Source organism: Grus americana, chromosome Z (assembly GCF_028858705.1).
Source record: "Grus americana isolate bGruAme1 chromosome Z, bGruAme1.mat, whole genome shotgun sequence".
NCBI lineage: Eukaryota > Metazoa > Chordata > Aves > Gruiformes > Gruidae > Grus > Grus americana.
Window position 1 is genome coordinate 37,389,439 of NC_072891.1, and position 26,691 is coordinate 37,416,129.

General features: G+C 41.5%; 1 protein-coding gene across 1 annotated transcript in view; it reads left to right on the forward strand.

The window, feature by feature from the left end:
• SH3GL2 (SH3 domain containing GRB2 like 2, endophilin A1) overlaps positions 1–26,691 on the forward strand; it is a 106,864-nt gene that overhangs the window by 61,724 nt on the left and 18,449 nt on the right. Inside the window, exon 2 of the mRNA XM_054810186.1 lies at positions 23,405–23,473. Within this exon, the coding sequence (XP_054666161.1) occupies positions 23,405–23,473 (69 nt within the window). The remainder of the gene's footprint in view (positions 1–23,404; positions 23,474–26,691) is intronic.

Genomic DNA, 26,691 nt, shown 5'->3' on the forward strand with positions numbered 1-26,691 from the left:
TCCTTGAGCTTTCTTCTGATGATGAGGCATCCTATTCTTGTTTTAGGTATAGATCATCTAATGCATCCAATCTGGTAAGACACAAAATTGGTACATCACCATATCTACTTTATATATACTGGTGTTTCCACTGTTTAGTTGCTCAAACAGTTCTTAGATTAGAGAAATTTCAGTAGTCCTAAGAACAGGATTGTAGTCCGTAAACTCAACTAGAGGCAGAGAAAAAGGACATGAGAAGGTCATTATGGCTTGGACAGGCGTACTTTTTGCTGGGTGAGAAACTGGCTGGATGGCTGGCCCAAAGGGTTGTGGTGAATGGAGTCACATCCAGTTGGCAGCCGGTCACAAGCAGTGTTCCCCAGGGCTCAGTACTGGGGCCTGTTCTGTTTAATATCTTTATCAATGATCTGGATGAGGGGATCGAGTGCACCCTCAGTAAGTCTGCAGATAACACCAAGTTGTGCGGGAGTGCGCAGGCACATCTGCTGTGCTTTCTTCATGCCCAGATTTAGTTATTCTGCCACAGAAGGCAATCAAGTTGGTTTGCCTTTGATAAATCCATGCTGACTGTTTCCAGTCACCTTCTTCTCCTTCATGTGCCCAGAAATAGCTACTGAGAGGACATGCTGTATGATTTTCTTAAGGATTAAAATGAGGCTGTGGTTCCCTGGATCTGGCTTTCTATCCTGTCTGGAGATGGGTGCAATATTTGCACCTCTGCCCCAAGTGGTTCTGCCTTCATCTCCATGACCTTTCCAAAATGATAGAGTGCACCCTTGCTAAGACATTGGCCAGCTTGCTCAGCAGCCATGGATGCAGCCCATCTGGACACATGGCTTCACAGTAATCACATTTTCTCAAGACAACTCTGACTTATTCCTCTTCCACTCCCAGTGGCTCCTCTTTGAACTGTGGCATAAAGGATGGAGAACATTACTGGTGAACACCAAGGGAACGAATGCACTGAGTATCTCAGCCTTATCCGCACCCCTTGCAATAATTCTTGCCCCATTCAGCAACGGGCCTCCATTTGTCTCATTTATTCTTTCAATACAGTGGTAGAAGGTGTTCCTGCATCTCTTAGTGTCCCTTGCCAGTTCTGGCTCCAGCTGAGCTTTCACCATTTCCAATGTTGTCCCTGTTTACCCAGGCAGGGTTCCTCTGTTCCTTCTTTGGACGCTCTCATTGCTGCTCTTTCCTGTGTACAGCACTGATGCTCAGCTGTAAGCGCCCAGCTTAGCCAAGCCGATCTCCTGACGTGTTTACTTGTTCTCTTGAGTATGGAGACCATACCTGTGATCAGAGGTGGCTGCCCTTCAAGGCCTGCCAGGGTTGCTGCACTCCTTTGCCTTCCTTTACCACCTCCCATGGGACCACATCTACCTTTTCCTTGGACAAGCTAAGGTCACTTGCTCTCCACAGCACTGCGCTCTGCTCTTGGTGACAAGCCAGCTTTCCCAGAGATTGCTGGGTATCTTTAACATGGGGCTGCATGATGCAGTACAGACATGCACACGCGCCTCAGCAGTGTCAAACAAGACCTGTTTGATGCTAATCACAATTTTGCAGCTTTGTCAACAGTCTTAACATCAGCAAGTTTTGCTGCCTCTGCTGGTCACAGTATTTCCAAGAGGTAGTTAGGCATATAGAATTGAAGACAAAGCATGAGAGCGGGATGTCTACACACCATGGTTTCACTTGCTTAGTCCTTGAAAAATTTTACGCATACCACCTGGAGTAAAACCCAGCAATCCTATACACTGCATTGGTGCATTTGTCTAAAATCTCCACAAAGCAGCAAAATCTGTCTGAAAACCCTTGCCATTTTCTCCATTGGAAAGACTGACAGAAGTAATGGAAAATTACCATTCTGCTGTGAATAACTGGCACTTACTTTATTCTTTGTAAAAGTTGATGACTTGAAAGTAAAACCTTTTATTAGGTGCAGCAGGCTACCATGAAGTAATTCAAACATCTCATTACAGTGCAATTGAAATACGTTGTTTATAAATTGTGGTTACATGCAAAAGAAAGGAAGATTTGCTGTGTCTTAGCAGCAGCAAACTCTGTAATGAGTGCCACAATGCCTTTGCCTGAGTAAGCACAGTTGATCATTTAACTTCTCAAAAGCTATAGATGAATGGGTAATTAAATTAAGAAATTCTATGTAATTCATTTCACAGATCATGAAGAATTTTCCTTGATATTTTTGCTGTCCAAATAAATTGGTTTTCTCCTGTGTATTTAGTTACTGTAGCTCTTTCAGGTACCTTTTTAAGTGGGAATCACCTGATGAAACCTCACTGATGCCATGGTAAGGCAAACCAGGCCTGGTGTTTTTTGATTTACACGTATGGAGGGATTCACACATTATGCATTTGTAATGTTATCTTCTACCCTTTTTACCTTACTTTGTCACCTGCACGTATTAGCTGCTGACTTAGTTCTCAGCATTGTCAATATCATGATAGAAAAGGTATTAGCAAAGCAGCTTGTCATCAACCTCCAGAGCAAATTATCTTCCGTAGGGTCAGTTAAAAACACAACATACCTAGAAACTCTGTAAGGTACAAATTAATCAAATGAGGAAGAGCATGATTTTCTTGCCCTGTGCAGCTGTGGAAGGTTACAGAAAATTTCCTACCTTACATGATGCTGAAAACAGTTCTGAGGTAGCAGAGAATTTTTGTAGAAAAAGCAACCTACTTAAATATGTACTGTTCTGTTCACACAAATTTCTCCTGGGACATGGATGATCTTAATCTCTCATTTTGGACCTCCTGCACTTTGTGTGAGTTCCTTCTTCTCCCCTTCCCTTGCCTCCAAATGTTAATTTGTTCAAGCATAAATTTTTACTGAACAGCTAAGGCTGTGAGATGTCAGAGCTGCACATTTTAAGTCTCTTTTGTAAAAGAGACTCTCTGAGTGAGCTTACACGGTCACTTGTTATGTCCAGTTTTGAACAGAATTTCTATCCTGGCATGGAGAAAACATTTTTCAAGTCATAGTGAAACTGGTAGAATCCTGTAAAAAAAGGGGTTTTTGGCCAATTGGCTTTATCTGTCAAACTGTTTGAGAAATTCCTAAACATCCCTAAATTTACTGTGTAGTGTACTGGCAGTTACTATTTCTGGTTATCATTCACATGCCCTAAACTATAAAAATGTTTCTGCAGTTATTAAAGGTGTAGATCTTGTGGGTTCCCAACTGTCTTTACAGAGCATCTGAATGATCAGAAGCTGTTACGTAGAGGAGATTCCAGGGAAGAACAAGACATCGTCATGCTGTAACATTTGAGCTGTTTAAATAGAGCTCAGATCAGTCATGTCCTTGATTGTCCTACACAAGATGCCCAGTGTCACAATAGCTTCAGTTTTATTGTTTTTGTCTGCAGTTTGCAGGAGGTTATAAAGCCTGCGTAATGAGGAATGTGAGAGGGGTTTAGTTTTCAGGTGTATCCTTGGGCAGTTTGATGCTAGGAACGTTTTGCTACATTTTGCCTGTCAAAATGAAGGTATACATCTCCTCAGCACTAGTGCCTAGGCAGTGTCAAGCCTATAGTCTTGGTAGATTGAACTAGCATAATGATGTGTATATACTCTGCATAGAAATAGTCTCGGCTTTACCCAGGCAGACTTACAGCTCCAATATGCAAGAGAGAAAAAAGTTGAGGAAAAAGTAGGTATTAGTTTTCACACAAAGAACAGCGACATAGAAACATTAGCAATTTCAAGAAATGTCTAGGTCTGTCATCTTGTGTGGTTAGTGCATCTAGTCCCAATCCTGCAGTCTTTGAGAGGTAGAATTTCTCTGAATTTTAAATAGGAATTTTTCCTGTGTCAGGACAGCAAAATTGGAACTTTTAATTGATTTGTGTTGGTTTATTTTTCCAGCTTCAAATTTGATGATGATTGTAAAATTTATTGTTGATAAGCTATTCAGGGCATAATGCCCTCATTTCAAACTGTTTGGTTTTGGTATTTTTTTTATTTTTTCCACTAGTATTCCCACAGTATAAGAGAAGGAAACACTCATTTGCAATTCTAACCGTTCATTTTGCTGTGTTTGACAGAAGCAACTTCATATGTTAAAGGAAAAGTGAACTGGAAAAAACCCAACTTCACAAAAGAATGTTATACAGCAAATAAGAATTAGAAACTTATCAGTTACTCCTAAAGATAAGTACACTGTTTGTTCTAAGAGCAAATTACATGTTCTTCTGCATTAAGCACAGTAATTCTTTCTTCAATTTCCTCAGTCATTTAAAGTAGCATTATCCCTCAGAGTGGCTGTGCTGTGGTAAGATAAGCTTCAGAATGAAATGGAAACTGTAGAGCAGCAAAGGCTTCTCATCTCCCCCACTTTCTGCTAAATAAAATAGGTCATCAGTCATGAGAGTGGAGCGTTTGCCAGGTTATCTGAGCAAAGGACTCCAGTTGTACTGATGCTGAAGCTGTAAAAATACGAAGTCAGGGTGGCTTGTGGCGGAACTGATGCATGAACAGATTCTAGCGTTGCATGTTGTGATCGGAAATGAAAGCAAATGGTTGGGTGGCCACCAGGTCATGAGAGCTTCTAATGATTTTTCTAACAGCTCCACCACTAGACACTGCCTCATGTTCATGGTGAAGAGCAGGAGATGGTGTACGTATAGCTGAGGGAAGCCTTTCTGCCCTCAGAAAGATGACTTTGGCCTATGCATTTCTGGCATCTTTAAAAGGAGATGCTGTTGGCTTTGTTTTTCCTAATTCCCCTCCCCCCCGCCCCCATACTGTCCCCTTTCAGAAGCGTAGTGGCAGTACCAATTGTCTTACTGAACATTTCTGTGGTGCTGGAAGGCAGTCTTCTGCTAATGCCACAGCTTGCTTTCCCATGTGGATCTTCCAAAATTCCTAACACAGACAGGAGTCAATGGGTCACGGCCCACCTTGTCATGGCCCACGTGCTGGTAATGGAGAACCTAAGGCTTGAAGAGTAAGAAGTGGGTAATAAGTCTTGAGAGCACCACTAATACATGTACCCATACATTTTTTTTAATCTGCCCTGATTTGTCAGATTGTGTATACCAGGCTTAATTTTCTCAGTGTCGCTTGTGTGTGGTGTTCTTTTGGCTTTTGAAAAGTGCTGCTAAATTTGTATGTCAAGAATCTTCTCTTTTTGTAGCTCTTGTTTAGTGTTTGTTCCTGCTTATGTTGGCATAGAGTGGCTGGCATATGAGATTATTGGATCATAATCAGAAGGCAGAACACGACTGGTTTGTAGATCCCATCACAGCTTATGCATACTTTAAGGAGAAGATATAAAAATGGTTTTTCCTTCTGGGCATGATCATTTCACACAGTAGCTAAGGAACTGGGACACAGAGAAAATGTTATTCACAGGTTCATGCATATTCACAATAAGGCTTATTTATTGTCCACTAGTTTACAAAACTTCAAAGTGAGTGACATACTCAGCATAAATGAAGTATGAAAAATGAGATATTGCAAAAGCCAGTATGACTTCTCTGTCTCCATACTCCCTAGCTTCAGTTGTAGATACTTTTTAACCACTGAAATCCTCGGGTTTGCATTGCCATTAGCTAATGGTGAAAGACAGAAATACTAGCACTTACATGTCTACATTTATATATGTATATTATAGATATTTATATATTTTTTGTTATTTAAAAAACCACAAAACTTCACCTGTACTCATATGTATTGTAATGCCTGTATTAGGATGTGACTACTTGATGAACAACTATACTAGAAATTTCACACCAAATTATTGTTGGCATTATAGAAACTCAAGACACAAATAGTTCTTTATTCTTAAGAAGCAACAAATTTTCTTTTTTCAGATGCCGTAAGGCCATTATCCTGTAGACCTACGTATTAAAGATGATTCACCTAGGAAACAAGTGGCATACTGTCGTGGTGCATTTTGCAAGCATTGGATTTTGTGTAAATAATTTCTGACCCTTCACATTTGCATTTAATTTAGAGGATCAAAATGCTTTCATTTACATATTTAGGGTATTCATAGTTGAAGTATAGCTATATTTTCACACATTCCTTCTTTCCCACCTTCCATATGCAACAGTAGATATAATTCAGCATACCACTATGCTACTGCTGTTTTAAATTCCGGAAGCTGTCTTAAGTCTAAATTGTCCTTACTATTTCTTGCCTAACAAAAGAGAAGTGTGTTGTGGTTTAACCCGGCAGGCAGCTAAAACAACCACACAGCCACTTGCTCACTCCTCCCCTGCAGTGGGATGGAAGAGAGAATCGAAAAAAAGTAAAACTTATGGGCTGAGGTAAAAACAGTTTAATAGGACAGAAAAGGATAATAATAGTAATAGAGATAATAATAATAATAGAGTATACAAAATAAGTGATGCACAGCACAATTGCTCACCACCCGCTGACTGATGCCCAGCTAGTTCCCGAGTCACGGCACCCCCCTGGCCAAATTCCCCCCAGTTCATGATGTTATATGGTATGGAATATCCCTTTGGCTAGTTTGGGTCAGCTAAATCCCCTCCCAGCTTCTTGTGCACGCCCAGCCTACTGTTTGGCAGGCCAGTATGAGAAGCTGAAAAGGCCTTGACTGCCTGGCAACAATTAAAATATTAGTGTATTACAACTAAAATACTAGCGTGTTACCAAAGTTATTCTCATCCTAAATCCAAAACACAGCACTACACCAGCCACTAGTACGAAAATTAACTCTGTCCTAGCCAAAACCAGGACAAGTGTTAAACCAGTTGAACTCCACCTCTGCTGACGGTACTGGGAGTCCAGGCGTAGGCAGGTCACCTGGCTTGGCATAGTGAAAACCTCTTCTGAGCAGGGTTGGAAGTAGCATTGCTCCAACTGGCAGCAGCGTACTGCCAGCATTTGAAGGCCTGCTAGAGCCAGGGTACTTGTAGTCATAAAGGAGGTGTTTTTGCAAAAGACTCCCTAGAGTAGGCAAAGCTTTTATATATTCTTAATAATCAATTCAAATGGTGCTTAAAGCAAAAAATCTAATGGCTTTAACTGTGGACTAACTACACTATAGTTGTTAAATACTGATTGTATTATATTGTATCAAGTAACAGCTGACAGATACTAATGAAATGCAAAACCATTGCAAGGTTGACATTTCTTTAAAAGTTTCTCTTTCAAAATGTCTAACATTGCTGTTCCCTTTTGGGCTGGTAATTCTGAAATATGGTTAGTGCAATGTTATCAACTCCAGTTACTTTTTTGTTAACATAAGAGACTCAAGAACTCATGGAAGATGTATTCTAAGGATCAGTGGCTTATGAGGAGAACCTTGACATTGACTAGACTAACATAAAAAATAAGATTACTGATAAGCAGAAGGCAGCAATTGTTATAGAATCATAGAATCATAGAATCATTTAGGTTGGACAAGACCTTTAAGATCATTGAGTCTGACCATGAACCTAACACTGCCAAGTCCACCTCTAAACCATGTCCCTACGCACCACATCTACATGCTCTTTAAATATCTCCAGGGATGGTGACTCAGCCACTTCCCTGGGCAGCCTGTTCCAATGACTGACAACCCATCCAGTGAAGAAATTTTTTCTAATATCCAACCAAAACCTCCCCTGGCACAACTTGAGGCCATTTCCTCCTGTCCTATTGCTTGTTACTTGGCGGAAGAGACAAAAACCCATCTGCAAACTTACTGAGGGTGCACTCAATTTCCTTGTCCAGATCATTGATGAAGGTATTAAACAGAACAGGCCCCAGTACTGAGCCCTGGGAGCACCGCTTGTGACCGGCCACCAGCTGGATGTAACTCCATTCACCACAACTCTTTGGGCCAGCCATCCAGCCAGTTTTTTTTACCCAGCAAAGCCATGAGCAGCCAGTTTCTCCAGGAGAATGCCGTGGGAAAGTGTCAAAGACTTTACTGAAGTCCAGGTAAACAACATTCACAGCTTTTCCCACATCCACTGAGCTGGTCTGATGTTTTAAACTCCATTGCTTCTGCTGCTTTGCTTGATGCTGTGTCAATAAAGTCAGTGGGAATTTTTCTGCCAATCTCTGTGGTAAAATGTCAGCTCTGGAAGCTACAGCACTTTTGCTAACAAGCATGCTTTGCTACCTTTCTGCTAAGAAAATTTGTACTTTGCAAACATTCTAATGCCTAGATGTGGTAGAAACTGGGATCCTAGCTAATTAATCTACCCTTCTACTAATGTGGTGTAGGGAAGAATACATATATGCTGAGATCTGATCACAGGTGATTAAATGACTTGGCATAGCTCATGCTCAGTCAATGAGATACCCCACTGGAAAAAAGCTGTAAAGCCAGTGGCATAACAGAGACCCACCCACATGTGAGCAGAAGTGGTGTCTGAAGCTGTGTGTAGGGGTACAGTATCAGTTGTAGTAGAGGGCTTCCTTGTTTGCTGGCTTTCTAGAAGGCTGTGAGGATAAATGAGTTTGAAGTATTTTTAAGACTATGTAAATGTGATGCACCATAATAAGCAGGTAACTGAAAAATCTGTGCTGTTCAGAGTCATGATAACCTGCAGGTGGTACTGTGACAAATGCCAGGAGCTTCTGCTTGTCATTAAATATTTTGTGCAGGCTAGTCTAGGATCTTGATCAGGTTTGAGAACATCTTAAGGAACCTGAAGGTGCACAAGTCCATGGGACCTGGTGAGATGCATCCACAGGTCCTGAGGGAACTGGTGGAGTTGCTAAGGCACTCTCCATCATATTTGAGAAGTTGTGGCAGTCCGGTGAAGTTTCCACTGACTGGAAAAGGGGAAACAGAACTCCCATTTATAAAAAGGGAAAAAAGGAGGACCTGGGGAACAGGACCTGGGGAACTACAGGTTGGTCAGTCTCACCTCTGTCTGGCAAGATCATGGAGCAGATCCTCCTGGAAACTATGCTAAGGCACATGGAAAATAAGGTGGTGATTGGTGACAGCCAACATGGCTTCATTACAGGCAAATTGTGCCTGACAAATTTGGTGGCCTTCTATGATGGGGTTACAGCGTCCATGGATAAGGGAAGGGCAACTGATGTCATCTACCTGGACTTGTGCAAAGCATTTGATGCTGTCCCACACGATATCCTTGTCTCTAAACTGGAGAGACATGGATTCGATGGATGGACCACTTGGTGGATAAGGAATTGGCTGGATGGGTTGTGGTCAATGGTTCAATGACCAAGTGGAGACCAGTGATGAGTGGAGTTCCCAAGGGGTCATTATTGGGACTGGTGCTGTTCAACATCTTTGGCAGCAACATGGACAGTGGGATCGAGTGCACCCCCAGCATGTTTGCTGCCGACACCAAGCTGTGTGGTGTGGTCGACACGCTGGAGGGAAGGGATGCCATCCAGAGGGACCTTGACAGGCTGGAGAGGAGGGCCTGTGTGAACCGCATGAAGTTCAGCAAGGCGAAGTGCAAGGTCCTGTACATGGGCCAGGGCAATCCCAAGCACAACTACAGGCTGGACAGAGAATGGATTGAAAGCAGCCCCGAGGAGAAGGACTTGGGGGTATTGGTGGACAAGAAGCTCAACATGGGCTGGCAGTGTGCGCTTGCAGCCCAGAAAGCCAACCGTGTCCTGGGCTGCATCAAAAGCAGTGTGACCAGCAGGTCGAGGGAGGTGATCCTGGCCCTCCACTCCGCTCTTGTGAGACCCCACCTGGAGTACTGCGTCCAGCTCTGGGGTGGGTCCCCAGTACAAGAAAGACATGGACCTGTTGGAGCAAGTCCAGAGGAGGGTCACGAAGCTGATCAGAGGGCTGGAGCACCTTCCCTATGAAGCCATGCTGAGACAGTTGGGATTGTTGAGCTTATAGCAGCCTTCCAGTACCTGAAAGGGGCCTACAGGAGAGCTGGAGAGGGACTGTTTATCAGGGCATGGAGTGATAGGACAAGGGGTGATGGCCTTAAGCTGAAGGAGGGTCGATTTAGATTAGATGTTAGAAAGAAATTCTTTACTGTGAGGGTGGTGAGGCACTGGAACAGGTTGCCCAGAGAAGCTGTGGATGCCCCATCCCTGGAAGTGTTCAAGGCCAGGTTGGATGGGGCTTTGGGAAAGCTGGTCTAGTGGAGGGTGTCCCTGCCCATGGCAGGGGGGTTGGAACTAGATGGTCTTTACGGTCCCTTCCAACCCAGAGCCTTCTGTGATTTTATGCTGCTATGATCTTCCCTAAATTGGAAGGTGTATTAAGAGAGGTTAAGACTGGCAAAGCATATTTGTACATTTCAAGCCTCTTTGTATAATTTCTGCTTGTATGTTGCCTTTAGAAACTAACTCAAATACAGTATTTGAAAGTAAGAAACAGCAGTGTAACAGGTTTAGTATTTCTCGAGAATTACTTTTCACCTTAGACAGGTATACTGCTAAGCAGCTTCCAAGGCAGAGTAAGGCAATGAAGTATTTAGTGACATTTCTATCTCTGTGTTTCTTTTGCAACCAAGTACAGGTTTGAAGGCTATGAAAGAATGCAGAGCCTAATTTATTCTTCCCCCCACCCTCCAAGATAAAACTGCTTGGGTATAATGAACATGTTAATGGCATAGCTGTCTGCACCATGGACAGTAACTCTGGACACATGGGTAGTTAGGCTAATTAGGCTCATTAACTAATTACATCAAGAGGCTACTGCTGTATTTTTATTTGTGGTCGTGATGTTTGAATTTAGACATTTGAAAAGCTCACCTCTTCTGCATTTTTTATTATTTCTTGCTTTTACACCACAACAGAATAACTTGTGGTAAATTTTGCATTGAATATAAATGTTCTATCAAGTTTAATTAGCAGATTGACATAAAGGATCATACATGCTTTAATATCCCATGCAGACTGCAAGATATTTACATCCTAAAATTCAAGACAAATTTTAATACTTTAGAGTATGGGAAATAGGAGGAGGAGGGAGGGAAGGAAAGAAGTTATTTTCTCTTGTAGGCTAAGGTGATTGTCTTTAAAAACATTTTCCCTTAGGTTATTTCAAATGGAAGAGAAATCCTAAGCATTTAAAAGCTTTACTATATGTCCCTCATGTCTCATTCTGTAAAGTACACAGATGATACCTTTTGATGAAATGTGGTACCTCTGGGATAAAACAGATCAGCGCCTGGCACAAAACAGATCAGCACCTGGCGACACGATATAAGTGTTTTTAAGAAAACAGATGAAAGAAGAGGAGATGGGTTTTTCACTGACAGGGGCAGCATAGAGCATCTGTTAGGATTACTTGTGTCACAGAATGGAAGCTGATTCACGTATGTTATACCACTCGAAAATTGTATCTCCTTTATGCTGTACTTTCCTTGCTCTTTTCGCATCCCCTGTCTCCTCCTGCCATGTAGTACTCTTTTGCAGGTAGCAGGCAGTAACCTCCATGTGTTTCACAGAAGGTGGAAAGTCCCTGTGCACGTGGCTGCCTTATATCAGCTGTGTACTGCAAAATAGATTCAGTCCAGAGTAAAGAGGTGTCAGTGAGATGGCTGTGGGTGCGCAGGCAGGCAGGGTCCGTGGGAGCGAGCCACAAGGGCTGCCCTTCCTAGCCTGTCTCTCTAAATGAGGTGAGACAGGTTTAAACTATTGCTGTCTAACTGTACTTGACATGAATATGCAGCTGTCTTTTTAAAAAGGCACATTTGGGATGGCCCTTCACCTGCATTAGCCTGCTGACAGAATCAGGTGGGGGTTTAGTACTGAGCAGTATATTCCCATGCATACATTTCTGCACTCTAAGCTATGAATATTACCCCCTTTGTCATAGAATCACAGAATGGTTTGGGTTGAAAGGGACCTCAAAGATCATCTAGTTCCACCCCCCCTGCCATGGGCAGGGACATGTATCTAAGTATCTATGTTTTTATTTTGTAGTGTGCTAAGAGGTGCTTGCCCTTTTTTTTCAGATGGGACATGCCTATGGTGTGATTTAGGAAGAATGAAGTGTCAGTGTTGATAAAGTCTTCCCTTTATTTTTTATGGAGGCTTCAGTATTTTGCAGACTTAGCTTATCTCTGAAAGTATTCTACCCATATGTGCATGTGCACATTGGAATCTACCTTGACTGTTTTGTTTTCTGTATGGGCTAATACAGTGTGAAAATACTTCATTATGGGTAGTGGACTTGCAGAGGACTTCCAGACACTGAGAGCAGGAAGGGAGGTAACTGGATTAACTCTAAGAAGGCAATTCAGAACAGAATCTGTTGGCACTTTTCATGTTTTTGTATCAAGAAATGTAAGTAGGACCACTTTTGCATCTTCCTAATCTGTTTTTTAAATTCAAGGGCTGTAAATGAGCCTGCACAGTCAGTTCACGAAGGCTTCATAATATTTTTAGGAAAAGTAAATGGAATCTAATGGCTTTATAAAAGTGAACTTATTCATTGCAATAGTTTATTCTCATATGATGTTAAAATTACATGGGATATAACCCGGCAAAAAGCAACAACTCTATTTGCACTTTAAGTGGAACATTTCTCTTTTCTGTGAAACTTCAGGTAAATTGATCCACAGTGGCTCAGAGCTTCAGCTGCTGTAAAAGACTGAAAGACTGTAAAAGACTAAAAGACTGTAAACATCTTGAGATATTCAAAGGTGTAAATATTTACAATTTTTGAGCTGGCCACAGGTCCTTTTACCAAGCCCAACATTCTTTTTTATTGTATTTTCATCTGGATTCCATCATTCAAACAAATTCTGATGTAACATTAGCAAAAAACGTCTATTTCATTGTTCTCTCTCAAAAATCTCTGTATCTCTCCTGGTAATAAGACTGCTTTGTAAATTAGGTAAAATCCTAGGAAAAGGTTTTCATTTCCCTTTGTCACAGGAGTCTTCTTAGAGCATCAGTATCTTGATACCAGCTAGAACCATAGACACATATTATTAGTGCATATAAAGCGGAGTTTGTTGTGTTGATCTATGTTGTATTATGATCAGTCCTGACCGTGGTCATGAGCCAATTAGTGAGATCATTACTATAATATAATATGTTTCCAGGGGGGTTTTATGGTAATTTTTCTTATTTCTTTGGTACCTCTTAGAATTTCCAAGTAAATATCAAGGGCAGTGGGCACAGCTCTGCTTTTGCTTAATGCAGGTATATTTGTGTAACTGTCTGGACTTCAGGGGTGCTACTCGTGAATTGCATTATTGTTTGGGTTAGATTTAAGTCTTGGTCTCTTGTTTGTTTATGCAGGTTTTGTTTCCTTACATTTTAAAATGTCCTTTGTCACTGGTAGCTGATATACACAGTGGTGAAAGGAGGAAAATGGTCATCTTCAAATTTAAATATTAATCCCCTAGGGCTGTGGGCATGCATTCATTTTGGTAAGAAGGGGCTGCTCCTTGTCCCCACCAGGACTCTGACAGAATCCCCTTGCTGCAGCTGCAGCAGCAAAGCTGCATCTGCTCCTGGCCGGTGCGCTGTGCAGCGTGTTTACACACAGTACAGCGTCGGGCTAAGTGGTGCCATCCGTCATTTTCTTCTTATATCTGGATATGTATCATCCAGTCCTAACTCATCCAGTCCACTTTCTCTTCTTCTTTTTCATTTGTGTACATCTCAGAAGCACAAAAAAGGCATGCCACATTTCAATCAATCAAGGGCGTCACCCCAGAAATACCCAGAGCTTGTCTGGGCATTGCTGCTGTACTGTAGTGCTCTCCTGCCCCTGGTAACAGGCCAGTGCTTTGGCACACACTGCTCTTACGCAGTGAGTGTGAGACACAGGAGGGGAATTTAAGGAAAGGGCATTCAGCTTAATTTATGTAGCGCTCATCTAGAAAAGTTAAAGCTTAAAGCAGATCTCCGCAATTTCTGGATGTGCTGCGATCAAACGGAAAGTGATGGATGCATGTAGTTCATAATTTATCAACACTGCCAACAGTATAAGAAAATATACAAACAGTTTGGACTGGCACTTTGTTGTGCTGTATAGACTGCAGCCTCTTAGACATTGTGGCAATGGGAACACCAGAAATAAAATGGACATCAGTACCAGCAACAGCTTTCCCTCACAAACTCCCTTTAATGTCTTGTCTTTGGCAGATAACAATTAATTCACTGACTGATTACAGCAAATGCACTTTCAAATGTAGAAGGGAAGAGTTCACAATAGTGTGGCTTGTACAGCTGTTCAATCGATGAATCATCTTAAAGCCATGTTTTGTTCTCCTGGCCTCTAGCAGCTTCTGAATGTTCCTGGCATTCTCACATTTCCAGATGTTAAGGACTTAGGCTGACTTTCACACAGCAGAAGGCATGTAGACTGCTGTACATTATGTAGAATTATAAAATATGCCTTAAATGGGATTTAATTGCTGTAAAATTCTCATGCTGTTATTTTTGCCTTTTTTTTTTTGCCTGTGTCCTATTTATTTCTGCTAAACTTTAATTCATTCCTGTACTAAGAGAAAGATATTACAACACCCCCAAAAGCTCTGATACTCCGTAAAAATGAGTAGTTGATTTGCCTAAGAATGTCATATGTAGTAGAGCCTGCTTAACCAATCAACAGTACCTCATTGCATTACTGCTTGCATAATGCTGATCAGGTATTTGGACTCCATGTTTCGTGGAGATCGTAGCAAGGTTTAGACTGTGCCGTAGCACTCTTCACCTGCTATGCCTGCATGTGAAATACTCTAATGTTTTTCAAAGTTGATGTTTAGTTCATGAAAGGTACCTGGGTCAGTAGGCAAGACTAAGCATTGTTTTTCATGAGGAATGAATGTGAATTCTGTCTCCTAGATGGCAACTTAAACAACTGCTGCAGGAGACACAGTTTTGTGCTGAAACGGGATAGGTGAGCTCAAACAGTCCAGTAGCGTGGTTTAAGAAAGCATGGGATGGTTTAAGCCACCTATCACCTGTACCCAGATTGGGTTTGCTGTGTGGTGACGTACGCCTGTGCCAAATGAAGCAGTTGGAAGGAAGAGATGATTGTTTCTGCTGAACTTAGAAGCTATGTGGATGGAGCAAGCATGTGTTAATGTATGTAGTTGAGATAAGCTGGATCATGATCCATAAGCATGCTGTACTTGGGCTCCAGATGAGGGTGGTAGCTGGATATACACTGTGTGGTCTCTTTCCCTCTTTTGCTCTGTGTACTGTCGTGCATCTCTGTATGTGGTTTTAAGATCCACTGCTCACTTGCCTGAAAGTGCAGCAAGAAAATTTAAAGCTTGCAATTCTGTCTACCCAGAGGAAGCATCTTCCTCTTAAAGCTTCATAAAAATTGCTTTGGAGGCATAAGAGAAGTATGAAAGTTCGAATGAATGTGTAATTTCATGGTTTACACTTTCCTCCTAAAACAGAAAAATATGCTGATAGCATTCCAGATGAGAAAGCTGATGCTATGCACCTCCAGGCAAGAAATAAGAGAACCTCCAAAACTGTTAGTGTTCTTGTATTAGTTTTGTCCCTTTCTCAGTTTCCTTATCACCACCCAGCTGAGTGAGCCACTCACACTGAAGAAACACTCAGGCAGCTACCAAATTTTTTGGCACGCCGGGAAATAGAGCACGGATGTCCTCTTTCTCTGTGGCAGTGCAGTGTAGGGCAGGGCTCACGCTACTGCTGTGTGGAGAACTCATAAGGGTTGTGGGTCTGAATCCAGATCCCTTTGCACAGGAGTAAAAAACTTGTGAGCATTTTATTGCCTACAGGTCCAGCAAAGAGACTGGGTCATGGTACTGTTGTCATCCTAAATAGAAATACCATGTGAGAACAGGTAACATATGGGAATAGATTCTCTGTTCCTTTCCTGTACTGCAAAAAAAGCAGAGATTGGCACATCTTCTAGCTAATACAGCCACCTTTTTAATGCCAGTTTCTTCTCTGTTTCTCATACTGGTGGCCTGCTGGGGACAGAGAGTGTTAAAAAAGCACACAGTGTTCTGACTGTCCTTAGCTCTCTGGCAGCTTTTGAGCTTTTGCCAGCTTCTCTTTGCAGTTTAGAGTGGCCTCAGGAGCTGGCAAAGGTGCTAGGGTTGTGACCGGCTTTCTGGTTGAGCTTACACTTTGCAGAGAACCGACCTCCTAAAGTGTGTGTTTGGTGAACATGTGAAACTCCAGTAATATGTTGAAATGTGTGAAATGGATTCTCTTGGTTATCGTGGATGCACTGCAGTGCCTCATCTGTCAGCACACGTCTGTCACTGGAACATATTGATTTAAATTTTTTGTCTGCCCTAGGGTAGTACTGACCTCATCTGTCATGGTGGGTGCCTCTACGCAGGGACTTCCCATACACAGATACAACGCAGGGCACTACTACACCAGCACTTCCTCAGCAGTTCTTCCCCTGTTCTCATCCTGCTTTATTTCACTTACCAGTGGACAGCCTCCAATGTAACGCAGTGGCATTGCAGCAGAGGCTCTGCAGTAACTGCCTGTCAGCGGAGAAGCTTGCGGCGTACTTTCATGCATTGCGCTAGTGCTGAATGTGAATGACTCCCCCTGCGATGCTGGAGTTGCAGGAATTCTGCAGTGTTGTCTGAGCAGTCAGAAAACAAAATGCTAGATCAGATTGGTCAAAGAAAGCATTGATCCAGACACCCTCTTCCCTCCCCCTTTACAGCTTTAGCTGAAAATGGTGGGGGGAGGGAAGGCAAATTAGGGATTGATTGTAAATGAGGAGAGTAAGAACACAGGACAGGTTCACAATATGTGTATTTCTTACACTGCAGCAATGCTGGAGGTTGTGTTCCTGATCTCTTTTTGTCCTTCCTGGGGAGAAATAATTCCACTCAGCCATTTTGCTTTTGCTTCAGACTATCACTGGTGTTACTAGACATCCTGTCCCACCAAGAATTTCCTTCATGACTTGACAAGCTTTAGCAGTGGCTTGTCTTTAGCATTGCCAATGCCTGTATCTTGTGTGTATCATATCTACAGCCAATTTCCGTGGCTTTCTGACCTGCCTTCAGACCGTTAGTGGAGCTCTTCACAGGGCTATGGGCCCTACTAATAGCAATTGTGAGAACAAGGAAGGCCAAGCTATTGTGTGTGTGTATATATATATAGAAGATGCTATGTGAGAGATGAAGGCAAGCCTTTTAGAGTCCAGTCATAGCCTTCCCTTTTCTTCTTCAGTTTCCAAAATTCAGTTCACTTCCTGATCTTCGAATAGTGTACTTTATTGTTGACATTTCTGCATTCAACAGCAGAATCAAGGGAACTTTTATGGGAGGGTAAACCTACCCAGCCTGTGGCTGGTGTGGTGTTGTGGTGGAACAGGCCAGCAAACAAAGATTTATAGCAGGGAGAAAGTGATTTCAGTGCTATCAAGGGAGGGAGTATCCTGATTAAATATATCACTGAGTGACAGAAGGGAAAAGATAATCTCAGGCTTGTCTGGCAGATGCTTACCTTAACTACATCACGAACATTTCTGTCAGATATGCTCCTGATGGCAAGCAGTAGCAGGTGCAAATTAATGCTCACAATTTTCCCATGTGGTAGGCAAGTGTGTTTCTTCATTTTGGCAAGGAGAAAGCAAAGCTTCAGTGGCATAATCAAAGTCTCAGTGCAAACAGGAGATAAACAATGAAGTTCCCTGGAGATTCTTGGATCTCTCTTTTTTTTTTCCCTTTTGCCCTTCACACTGTCTTCATGGCCCCTTATAGCTTCTTGTGGTAGCACTGTGCTCCTCAGTTCTGCAAGGGAAGGATCTTCTGCTGATGAGCTCCAGCTGGCATTGTGGACTGCCCTTGTAGCCATCCTTGTAGCTGAAGAAGAGAAGTTTACTAATGAAAGGTAAATGCACATCACTGTATCTCAAGTGCATGTTAAATTGGGTTCCTATTTTCATTTTACTACTGAAGTGGCTCGTTCTACATTCTCATGCCATGTCCCATTGACAGTCCCTATTTTGCACAAGGTGTTTACAAATTAAAAGAAAAATAGAATATCATTCAAAGAATTTTAAGTGCAAGGGAGAGGGTGATAAGCTTTCCTGTCTTGTGAAAGCTTTTGTGTTTAATGAAAGTGTGGGTTTTGCTCAGTTTCTCTACAAATGAGTGCAATGTAAGTATAAGGCTAATCAGACACTTCTGGCTTCTGGTGAGGTATATCACATCTGCTGAATTTCCTGAAGCTTTCCAAGACTAATGATACTGGATCATTTGGCTTGTAAATCAGGACTTCCCTCATCTAGATGGCTGTTCCAGGAAAGCTTGAGCAAGATCACTGTACCTCAGTTGAAGTCAGATGTTAACTTCCTTTGCAGTACAGAATAAGGTGTTGTGAACCAACACTGATACTTTCTGTGGCCTCTTAATGTTTCTGAAGATAGGCTATCTCCAAACTAATCCAGGAAAGATCCTTCTTTTCTTTCATATTCTGATGTCAATTGGAGAAGGAGTAGAAGTCTAAAATACAGCTAATTTACCTATGCTTTCGAGGTGTGTTTTTTCTCTTAGTCCCTATTCTAATTTATCTCAAATCGCCAGAAAATCTCTCTTGCTTATTCTGTCTGCTTGCTTACTTGCTTACTCTCACTTGCTGACAGTGTGATTTACCACAAGGAAGTAAGAAGAACCAGGGCCATGACCATAAATATGATTTGCAGATGCCACATATTTTCTGTGGTAACAAATGCTGGTACCATAAATCCCAAACTGTGCAGGATCAAACAGACAGAAAAATTAGTCTGCAAGTGGCAGGTTTGTTTTACTCTAGCAAGTGAAGTGACAGAGAGAATAATAAAAAAATTGTTATTAGAGACTGTGCTTTTTATAAATGATCTTTTTCAAGAGTTTTCTCCTGAAAAACCTACAGTGTTGGCAAACTTTCACCATGTGTGCACAGACAGACTTCTTCCCATTAAAATGGCAGACTTCTCATTAAAATGTGTATTTCTCATTACTTACTTTTGCAAGTCAGCTATGTCTTCCTTGTGTTTGCAAAGCTAACAAAGCATCACAGCATTTTACAGCCTGTTTGAAAACCTTTAACAAATCTGAAGACACTTCTGTCGCTGCACTTCAGGAACACGAACCCTTACAGTGACAGGTAAAAGTCACAAAGGCAAAAACCACATGGAAGAACTATAGAAACCTTTGGAACAGATACTAAGTGGTCAGGAATGAGAAGTCAACAGGGTGACTTGCATTTAACAAGCATGAACTACAGAGAGCATTATTTTTCTCCGTCATGAATTTGTAAGCTCCATTCATTACTGTTTCCTGTAGCTTTCATATGAATAAAATTTTTGTTCCTACCACCCTGTCCACTGTGTGGCAATTTGATAGGACCGTAGTATCAACAGCCTTCCTTTTAGGGACAGATAAGTTATGCCATGGAAACCGAACTATGTGGTAGATAAGAAACATTGTGGAAGGACAATCTCCAAAATATCCAAATGAGAAAACCAGTCTAGGATAGCGGTAATGATGAAAGGTATAAAGAAGTAGATCAGAGTGTGCTGTGTGCATTGAGCAACCATGTTGCTGAGCTCTGTGTTTGCAGCTATGAATGCATGCCATAAAGAGACTGTTACTTTTTCAGTCTTACTGTGGTATGACTGCTTTGCAGACAGCTCATTCAATTTGCATCATAGGCAAAGGCAGTGCATTGTGGTGGTAATCTATTCAAAGCTGGTTTTCTACTCCTGTATAGAAGCAAAGCTGCCTTCTATACATGCTGCCAAACTAGTATTTCATTAAATTAATAGAGCTGCAGACTCAGGTAACTACTGTTATAGTTTAATGCTGATCTTGCTGCATTTTCAAATTTGGGTAGTGGCATATCATACTGTGCAAGGCTTTCTAGTCGCAGTTATTTGACCTGTTCAGAAGGCACTCTAGTATGATGCACTGTCATAGTACTGAAGTACATAATTCTCATGGAATAGCTATCTAATGCACATTTGATTTACATTAATATCTTGTGAGTAGTGAGAGATGACAGTGTCAGATTTATATTGTCATTACTTCGAGGACTGCTGTATGGGATATTGTACAAGTGATCGTCAGTGTATTCTATGAAAAGCAACTGGAATTTTCAGCATATTCATAGGAACTGCACAAGCATTTTTTTTGTCCTCATCATAACACAGTAATAAAAAAAAGATAGGTTAATTGCACACTTGTATGAAAAATGGAACATGGCTCCATAACTAAGACTTGCTAAGTTTTGTTGTTTTACATGAAATCCATCTACCATGGCTTATATTCCAGATCCTGTCAGCATTTACCAAAACCCTGCATTTTTAATATTATCTGCCAGGAAAAAAACAAGTTTGTTTTTTCCCCTAAGTGGGTGATTCATGCCATTTTTTTTGTCCCTACTGAAACCATTCTGACCAGCAAGTGTTAAGTTAATAGTCTGCCTGAGTGAAAGTGGAATCCTTATAAAACTGCAATTTGCTGTAAGGCATATAACACTTGTTTTCGGTCATAAAAAATATGGACATCCCCACTGTAAAACACGACATTGTTAGGTGTAGAAAGTCTGTATATTTTTGATGCACGAAAATGTTTTCATGACATTTCCCCCCCACACACCCAGAAAATGTTTGTATGTTGAATCTGTTATTTTTCATGAAAATGTATTTATATTTTAATGATGATTTTATTGTAAAGGCTTTTGGGAGGCAAGATGGAATAGATAATCAACATTAGAAAGAGAAGACACAATTGCAGAATAACTAAATAACATTGGCTGTGGTATCAGATTAGTTCTTGATTCTTCCGTATGACTGGACTAGGAGGAGACGTAGTATTACTGTTTTTAAGGACACCTTAAAGGGCCTACTTTTCATTCGGTTGTAAAGCAAGAACCAAAATGTTGAAACCTCCACTCAAATGATGTGGCCAAGGAGACTTGTTTTCTGGCTAGCTGTAGCTGTTAGCTGGCGATGTTTCTGACTGGCTGTGAATCTTTAGCGGGAGAGCAGATCCTCAGCTGATGTAAGCTGGCGTAGCTGTGTGACCTGTGATAATCAAATCTGACAATCTTAGAGAATGGTGGAACGGTAGCCTTAATGAAATGCTTTAACAGCTGATTTGGAGGATGGATATAAACGGGCTGAAGAATATCTCTATATTTAATCAATACAGTGATGTGGACTCTTTAGCAAATGCTTAGGCTGCCTTTCTCAGGCCCACTGCTCCCGCCTGACCACTTCAGATTATGGCCTTGCAAAGGGGGCTTATACCCTCTTCTGAGGAGATCTCCGCCTTCTGCCCTAAGGGGCAAGAACTGGTCAACTATTAAAATATCTCAAAGAGATGAAAAGTAAAGTAACAGCTAAAAAGGGCTGGAACATTAATTACCTTTGGATACTTTGTATCCCTAGAGTTGAAATTCAGTTATTCCAAATTTGTTTTGAATATTGAAGTACTAGCATATTTGCATACTGATGTTTACAGGGACCTGAAATCTTTGTGGTAGAAAGGTCCTGTGCAGATTTTACCATATCATCTGTAGTAGGAGGTCCATTTGCAGATTAATTCATGGATTGGTGAAGAAAGTTTCTGGTCTTTTATGCTTCCTTTGTCACCATTTTCCACAGAAACTGCAAATGAATAGCACCTTTTAGGACATTGAATCTATCCCTTGTCCACTGCAGAATTGTTCCTAACAGCACCGAGTTTGAAATGTATGATTTTTTTGTGGAGCTTCACTAATCTCTGTAAGGCACAGGTTCAGTAATACAGACCGCGCAAACTCATCTGCATTCAGATTAACGACAAGAGAGTGTCTGCATGGATTTATACTCTGCTCTATAGGAAAGAAGGGATAAGTAAAGTTCTTTGTTTTTTTTCAGGATATTTCATAGTATTGATGTCTCATTAATGCACCATTTTGGGTGCTAATTTGCAAGGAGCTAACAGAAAACAAACAGAGCTGATAGCCATTTCCTATTGCACAGATAATTATAGCCTGCATTAGTAAGCACTTGGCCATGCTGCACTTGCAGATTTGTTGGAATGAACTGGAGTGAATTTGAAATTAATCAAACGTCTGGATTTTATTAATGACACGGTGATTGACTGTGGGTCTTCCTCTTCGTTATACTAAAAGAAAGCTATAGAAATGTTAACGCAATGGTTGAAACCAAGAGGAAAAAAGTGCAATTTTTCTTTCATTTCTCCTTGTTTATTGCAGGAGTCGCTTCACTGAAATCAGTAGTTACACTCAGTTAAAACAGTCTAAAGATGATTCAGAGGCACCTAGGAAAGTTTGTAAAATTAAATGGTGTTCAGTATACAAAGAACTAAAAATGGATAGAAAACAGAAAGTCAAATGTCTGATGAATTTTTTCGGACAAATATGAGCCCAGTGGAAGATTAGTACATCCATTGGATCATACTTGCCTTAGTTGTGGAATTACACCACTAAACCACTTTGTGACTGACAATGCAATTGCTAAAATCCATTTTGAATGGTGCTGCATAACAGCTACCATTCAAATCTGTTACTGTCACTTTTACTGACAGTAAAGGGAAACTCAGTTCAATGTGTTCCATTGAATCAGGGAAATGAAATAGTAACACAAAATAATTTTCCAATTTGTTTTCAAACTGAGTATTTTATAAAATACAGAGTATTTACTAAAGACATGATACCAAAGTTTCCTTTCATTCTTTCTAATAGCTCTGTCAAGTGGGTATTTTATATATAACTCATGTGAACCTCGAGGTCTTACATGGTATGAATACAGGTTTTTTTGTATTTATCTATCTATCTATCTATCTATCTATCCATCTGCCTGCCTGCCTGCCTCCCTACCTACCTACCTGTTTTCTATCACTTTTATTTATAAACTTGATTTTTAATGGTGAAGGTCTGGTGGTGGTTTGAGTCAGTATGTTTCTGAGAGTTCTCAGGCATGGATGCCTGTTGCCTTCTGGGTGGCTAGAATCAGGCCTTGGGAGCTGCTTCTTGCTCTGTGTTTAGGCATGATTATTACCCTTAGTTGCATTGATACACACTGGACAGAGCAGCTGGGGCCATTTTTCAGCTCTGATGAGAAATTTTTTAGTGCCTTGATTCCTTCCTCAGTTCATTATATCATGTCACCTCCTTTTTCATCAGCACACACGACGATGGATATTTCTGTCTACTGAATACAGATCTGTCATTGTTGAGTAATTACTTGATAAGTTCCAAGATACAGATATTAATTCAACAGAGAAATAGAGGTGTGATCTTGCAAAGACATGATAGTATGTACTTCTGACACCAGCAGAAGACTGGGTCTCTGAGACTTATGCAGTAATATATTATTTTCTGATTGTTTAACTTAAAGTGTGTTTGAAATAAGCTTTTCAGAAGCAGTAATGTCTGAGTGTTGTACCAACTTATAGAAAAAAACAGCGTTTCCCCAGGAAAACACAGTGACTAGATATTTCAGTTATTGCTGAACCTGTTTGTTGTTCTTTTTTTAACTGCAGAAAGTGAGTGAAAAAGTAGGAGGTGCAGAAGGAACCAAGCTAGATGACGACTTCAAAGAAATGGAAAGGGTAAGTCTAAATACAGATGTGTATATTCATTATTACCATACATTTTTCCTGTCTCGGACAGGAATTTCACAGCTTTTGTCTCTGAACACTCAGATAATTTTGAAAGACTTAACTTTTATTCAGGAGAACTGAGCATTCTGTTTCCTATTTCTTTTTGTTTTCTAACCAAGGCACACATAATATATGGCACTCTTTGTAATGCAAATATTTCAGAAATTGAGGCTGATGTCAGCTACAGATAAGTTTCAGTTAAATCATTGTAGAGGATCTCTGAGAAGAATCATAGAATCATAGAATACCAGGTTGGAAGGGACCTCAAAGATCATCTGTTCCAACCTTTCATGGCAAAAGCATGATCTAGACAAGATGCCCAGCACCCTGTCCAGCTGAATCTTAAAACTGCCCAATGTTGGGGAATCCACCACTCCCTTGGGGCAACTATTCCAATGTGAATTCTCATTGTGAAAAATTTTCCTCTTGCATCTAATTGGAATTTCCCCAGGAGTGACTTGTACCCATTACTCCTCCTTGTAAAAAGGAAGTCTCCATCTTCTTTGTAGCCACCCTTTAAGTACGGGAATATGGTGATAAGGTCTCCCCTAAGCCTTCTTTTCTCAAGGCTGAACAAACCCAGTTCTCTCAGCCTTTCCTCATATGGCAGGCTTTCCAGTCCTTTCATCATCTTTGTGGCCCTTCTCTGAACCCTTTCCAGCCTGTCCACATCTGTTTTTGCATAGCAGGGACCAAAACTAAACACAGTATTCCAGGTGTGGCCTGACAAGCAGCTTCTCAACAATGTCAGCCAGCTGTTTTAACACCCTTGGGTGGATATTGTCAGAACCCATTGATTTGTAGGGGTCAAGCTCCTGTAATAGTTCACACACCAACTCTTCCTTCACTGATGGTGGGTCTGTGTTTGCATCAACCTGGATTTTAGTTCCCAAGGCTGGAGGCCCAACAGTGCTGGTAGAGACGGAGGTGAAGGAAATGTTGAGAACCTCTGCCTTTTCAGCATTGTTGGTGACTATTTCACCTCTCCTGTTTAACAGCGGGCCAATATTTTCCTTCTGTTTCTGCTTGTTGTTTATGTACCTGAAGAACTCTTTCTTGTAGTTTTTGACATCTCTGGCCAATTTCAATTCAAGTTGAACTTTTGCTTTTCTAACTGGATCTCTGCACACCCTGGCAATGCTGTTGTAATTCTCAATGAGTGTTTGTCTGCTTTTCCACCTCTGGTACTCTTCCCTTTTGGTTTTGAGCAGACTCAGAAGCTCGCACTTAAGCCGAGGGAGTCTCTTGCTCTGCCTACTTCCCTTACCTTTAAAGGGGATAAACTGGGTTTGTGCTTTCAGGAGAGCGTTCTTGAAAAACTCCCAGCACTCACTAGCTCCTTTATCCTCCATGGAAGCTTCCCACAGAATCCCTTCCAACTGACCTCTGAGCAAGCTGAAGTTTGCTCTTCTAAAATCTAAACCCTTTGTCTTAGTACTAACCTTCAGCATGCTCAGCAGGATCCCAAACTCCACAATATTGTGATCACTGCAGCCAAGGCTATCACTAACTGAGATATTACAGCAGAGAAAGTCTGTCTACAAGATGGTCATTTCAACGGCAAAGAATGCATGTAATTCTCAGCTTCTTGAGCATCAGTCAAGAGGAGCAAGAGCTGTCTGGCAAAGGGGGGTTGACAGTGCATTGGAATATTCATTCCTGTTAGGCAGCCTCCACTGGCAAAGTGCCTTGGGTAGATGAGGCTAACCCAGCCCCCTGACAGACCGCTTGGTGAGGCTGGCAGTGGTAGCACTGAGTTTTTCTATGGAGGGGAAAAAACAAAAAAGCCACAGCTGTGTGTGGCAGTGGTAATATTTCAGTTGGAAGGATCAGTAGGGGCAGGTTTTTTTCTGGCTTTGACTTCGAAAGGCACCATCAAATCTTGTAACACAAGCTACTGTTAGGTGATTTGTAGGGTACGTGTCTGATATATAACACTGATCAAGAGAAACAGAAGCTATTTATCTGTGCATTTGTATAGTGAGATGGGGAAAAAACCTTGAATGGAGAATAAAGGAGAAGGCCATACCCTTTGTACTTCTTACAGCAAAAGTACTGCAGAGCTGGTTTCTCCCCTTCCACCCAGCTTCCCTTTGGAAGTGCTGCAATATAGGCACTGCTGTCAAAACTGGAAGATGTTAACGAAGATTCTGAAAACAGATGCAAGGTTTAGAGTGGAAAGTAGGACATTGCAACAGCCAGGGGTGAGTCCCACATAGTGCTCGTGGGTGGCATAGGTTGGCAGCCCAGGCTGAGAAGTGAATGGAGTAAACTCATCGGTTGCCTCCGCACTCCCTGCCTGGCCTCATATCCCTTGCCAGCTTTTCTGTTGGCAGTGGACATGCTCCTTCTGCCTATCCCCGGCCTTCTGTTCCTCACCCCCACTCTCCTCTGCAGCCTTCTAGCCATTTCTGGGCTCCCTACCAGGCAGTTCAGCTACTTATTCACCCTGGGCTGGCAGACCTCTTCTGCTTCTTTGGGCGAAGCATAGAGCAAGACCTGGCAGATGGCAGTGGCAACAGGAAAGAGGAAGGAGGTCAGTCACAGTGTGCTGCAACCAACCTATCTCAGGTGTTCTTTTTTAAAATAGGAACTTGCCATTATGGTAAAGGAGTGCACTCTGTGGGACACAAGCTACCCTGCAGAGAAATGCAATGTGTCTTTGTAAATGCAGAGTACAGGACAGGTTACGGGGATCCCCAAATCTGCCAAAGCAGCATTTTTTGCTTTGAGCCCTGATTCTGAGAGGGAGAGCAGTTGCATACTTTGCTATGTGCAGCTTAGGAAGCTGATGCAGAGTACTTTGTAAGAAAGCAAGAATCCGTTATGGTAGAAGAAAGTAATGGTTTTCAGTTCTAAGTATTCTACATTCCTAAATATAAAATAATTCTACAAGGAGTCGGCCAGCGTAAATAAATGGTCAGTGCGTCCATGCTGATAGGTTTCTTGAAATTGGAAACTAGGTGATACCTAATCTTCCTTACCCCGATTTTACTAGACTAGCTCTGAAAGAGATAGACAACCCATTTTATCACTGGTGGTTCGTTTTGATTGACATCTGCTTTCCCCCCATTTTGCCAGTCATTAGGGGATCAAAGATGGTTAATTCTTCAAACAGTTTTCAGTGACCATTCTATCAAAAAGTTCTCCTTATTGTGGACGTTTTC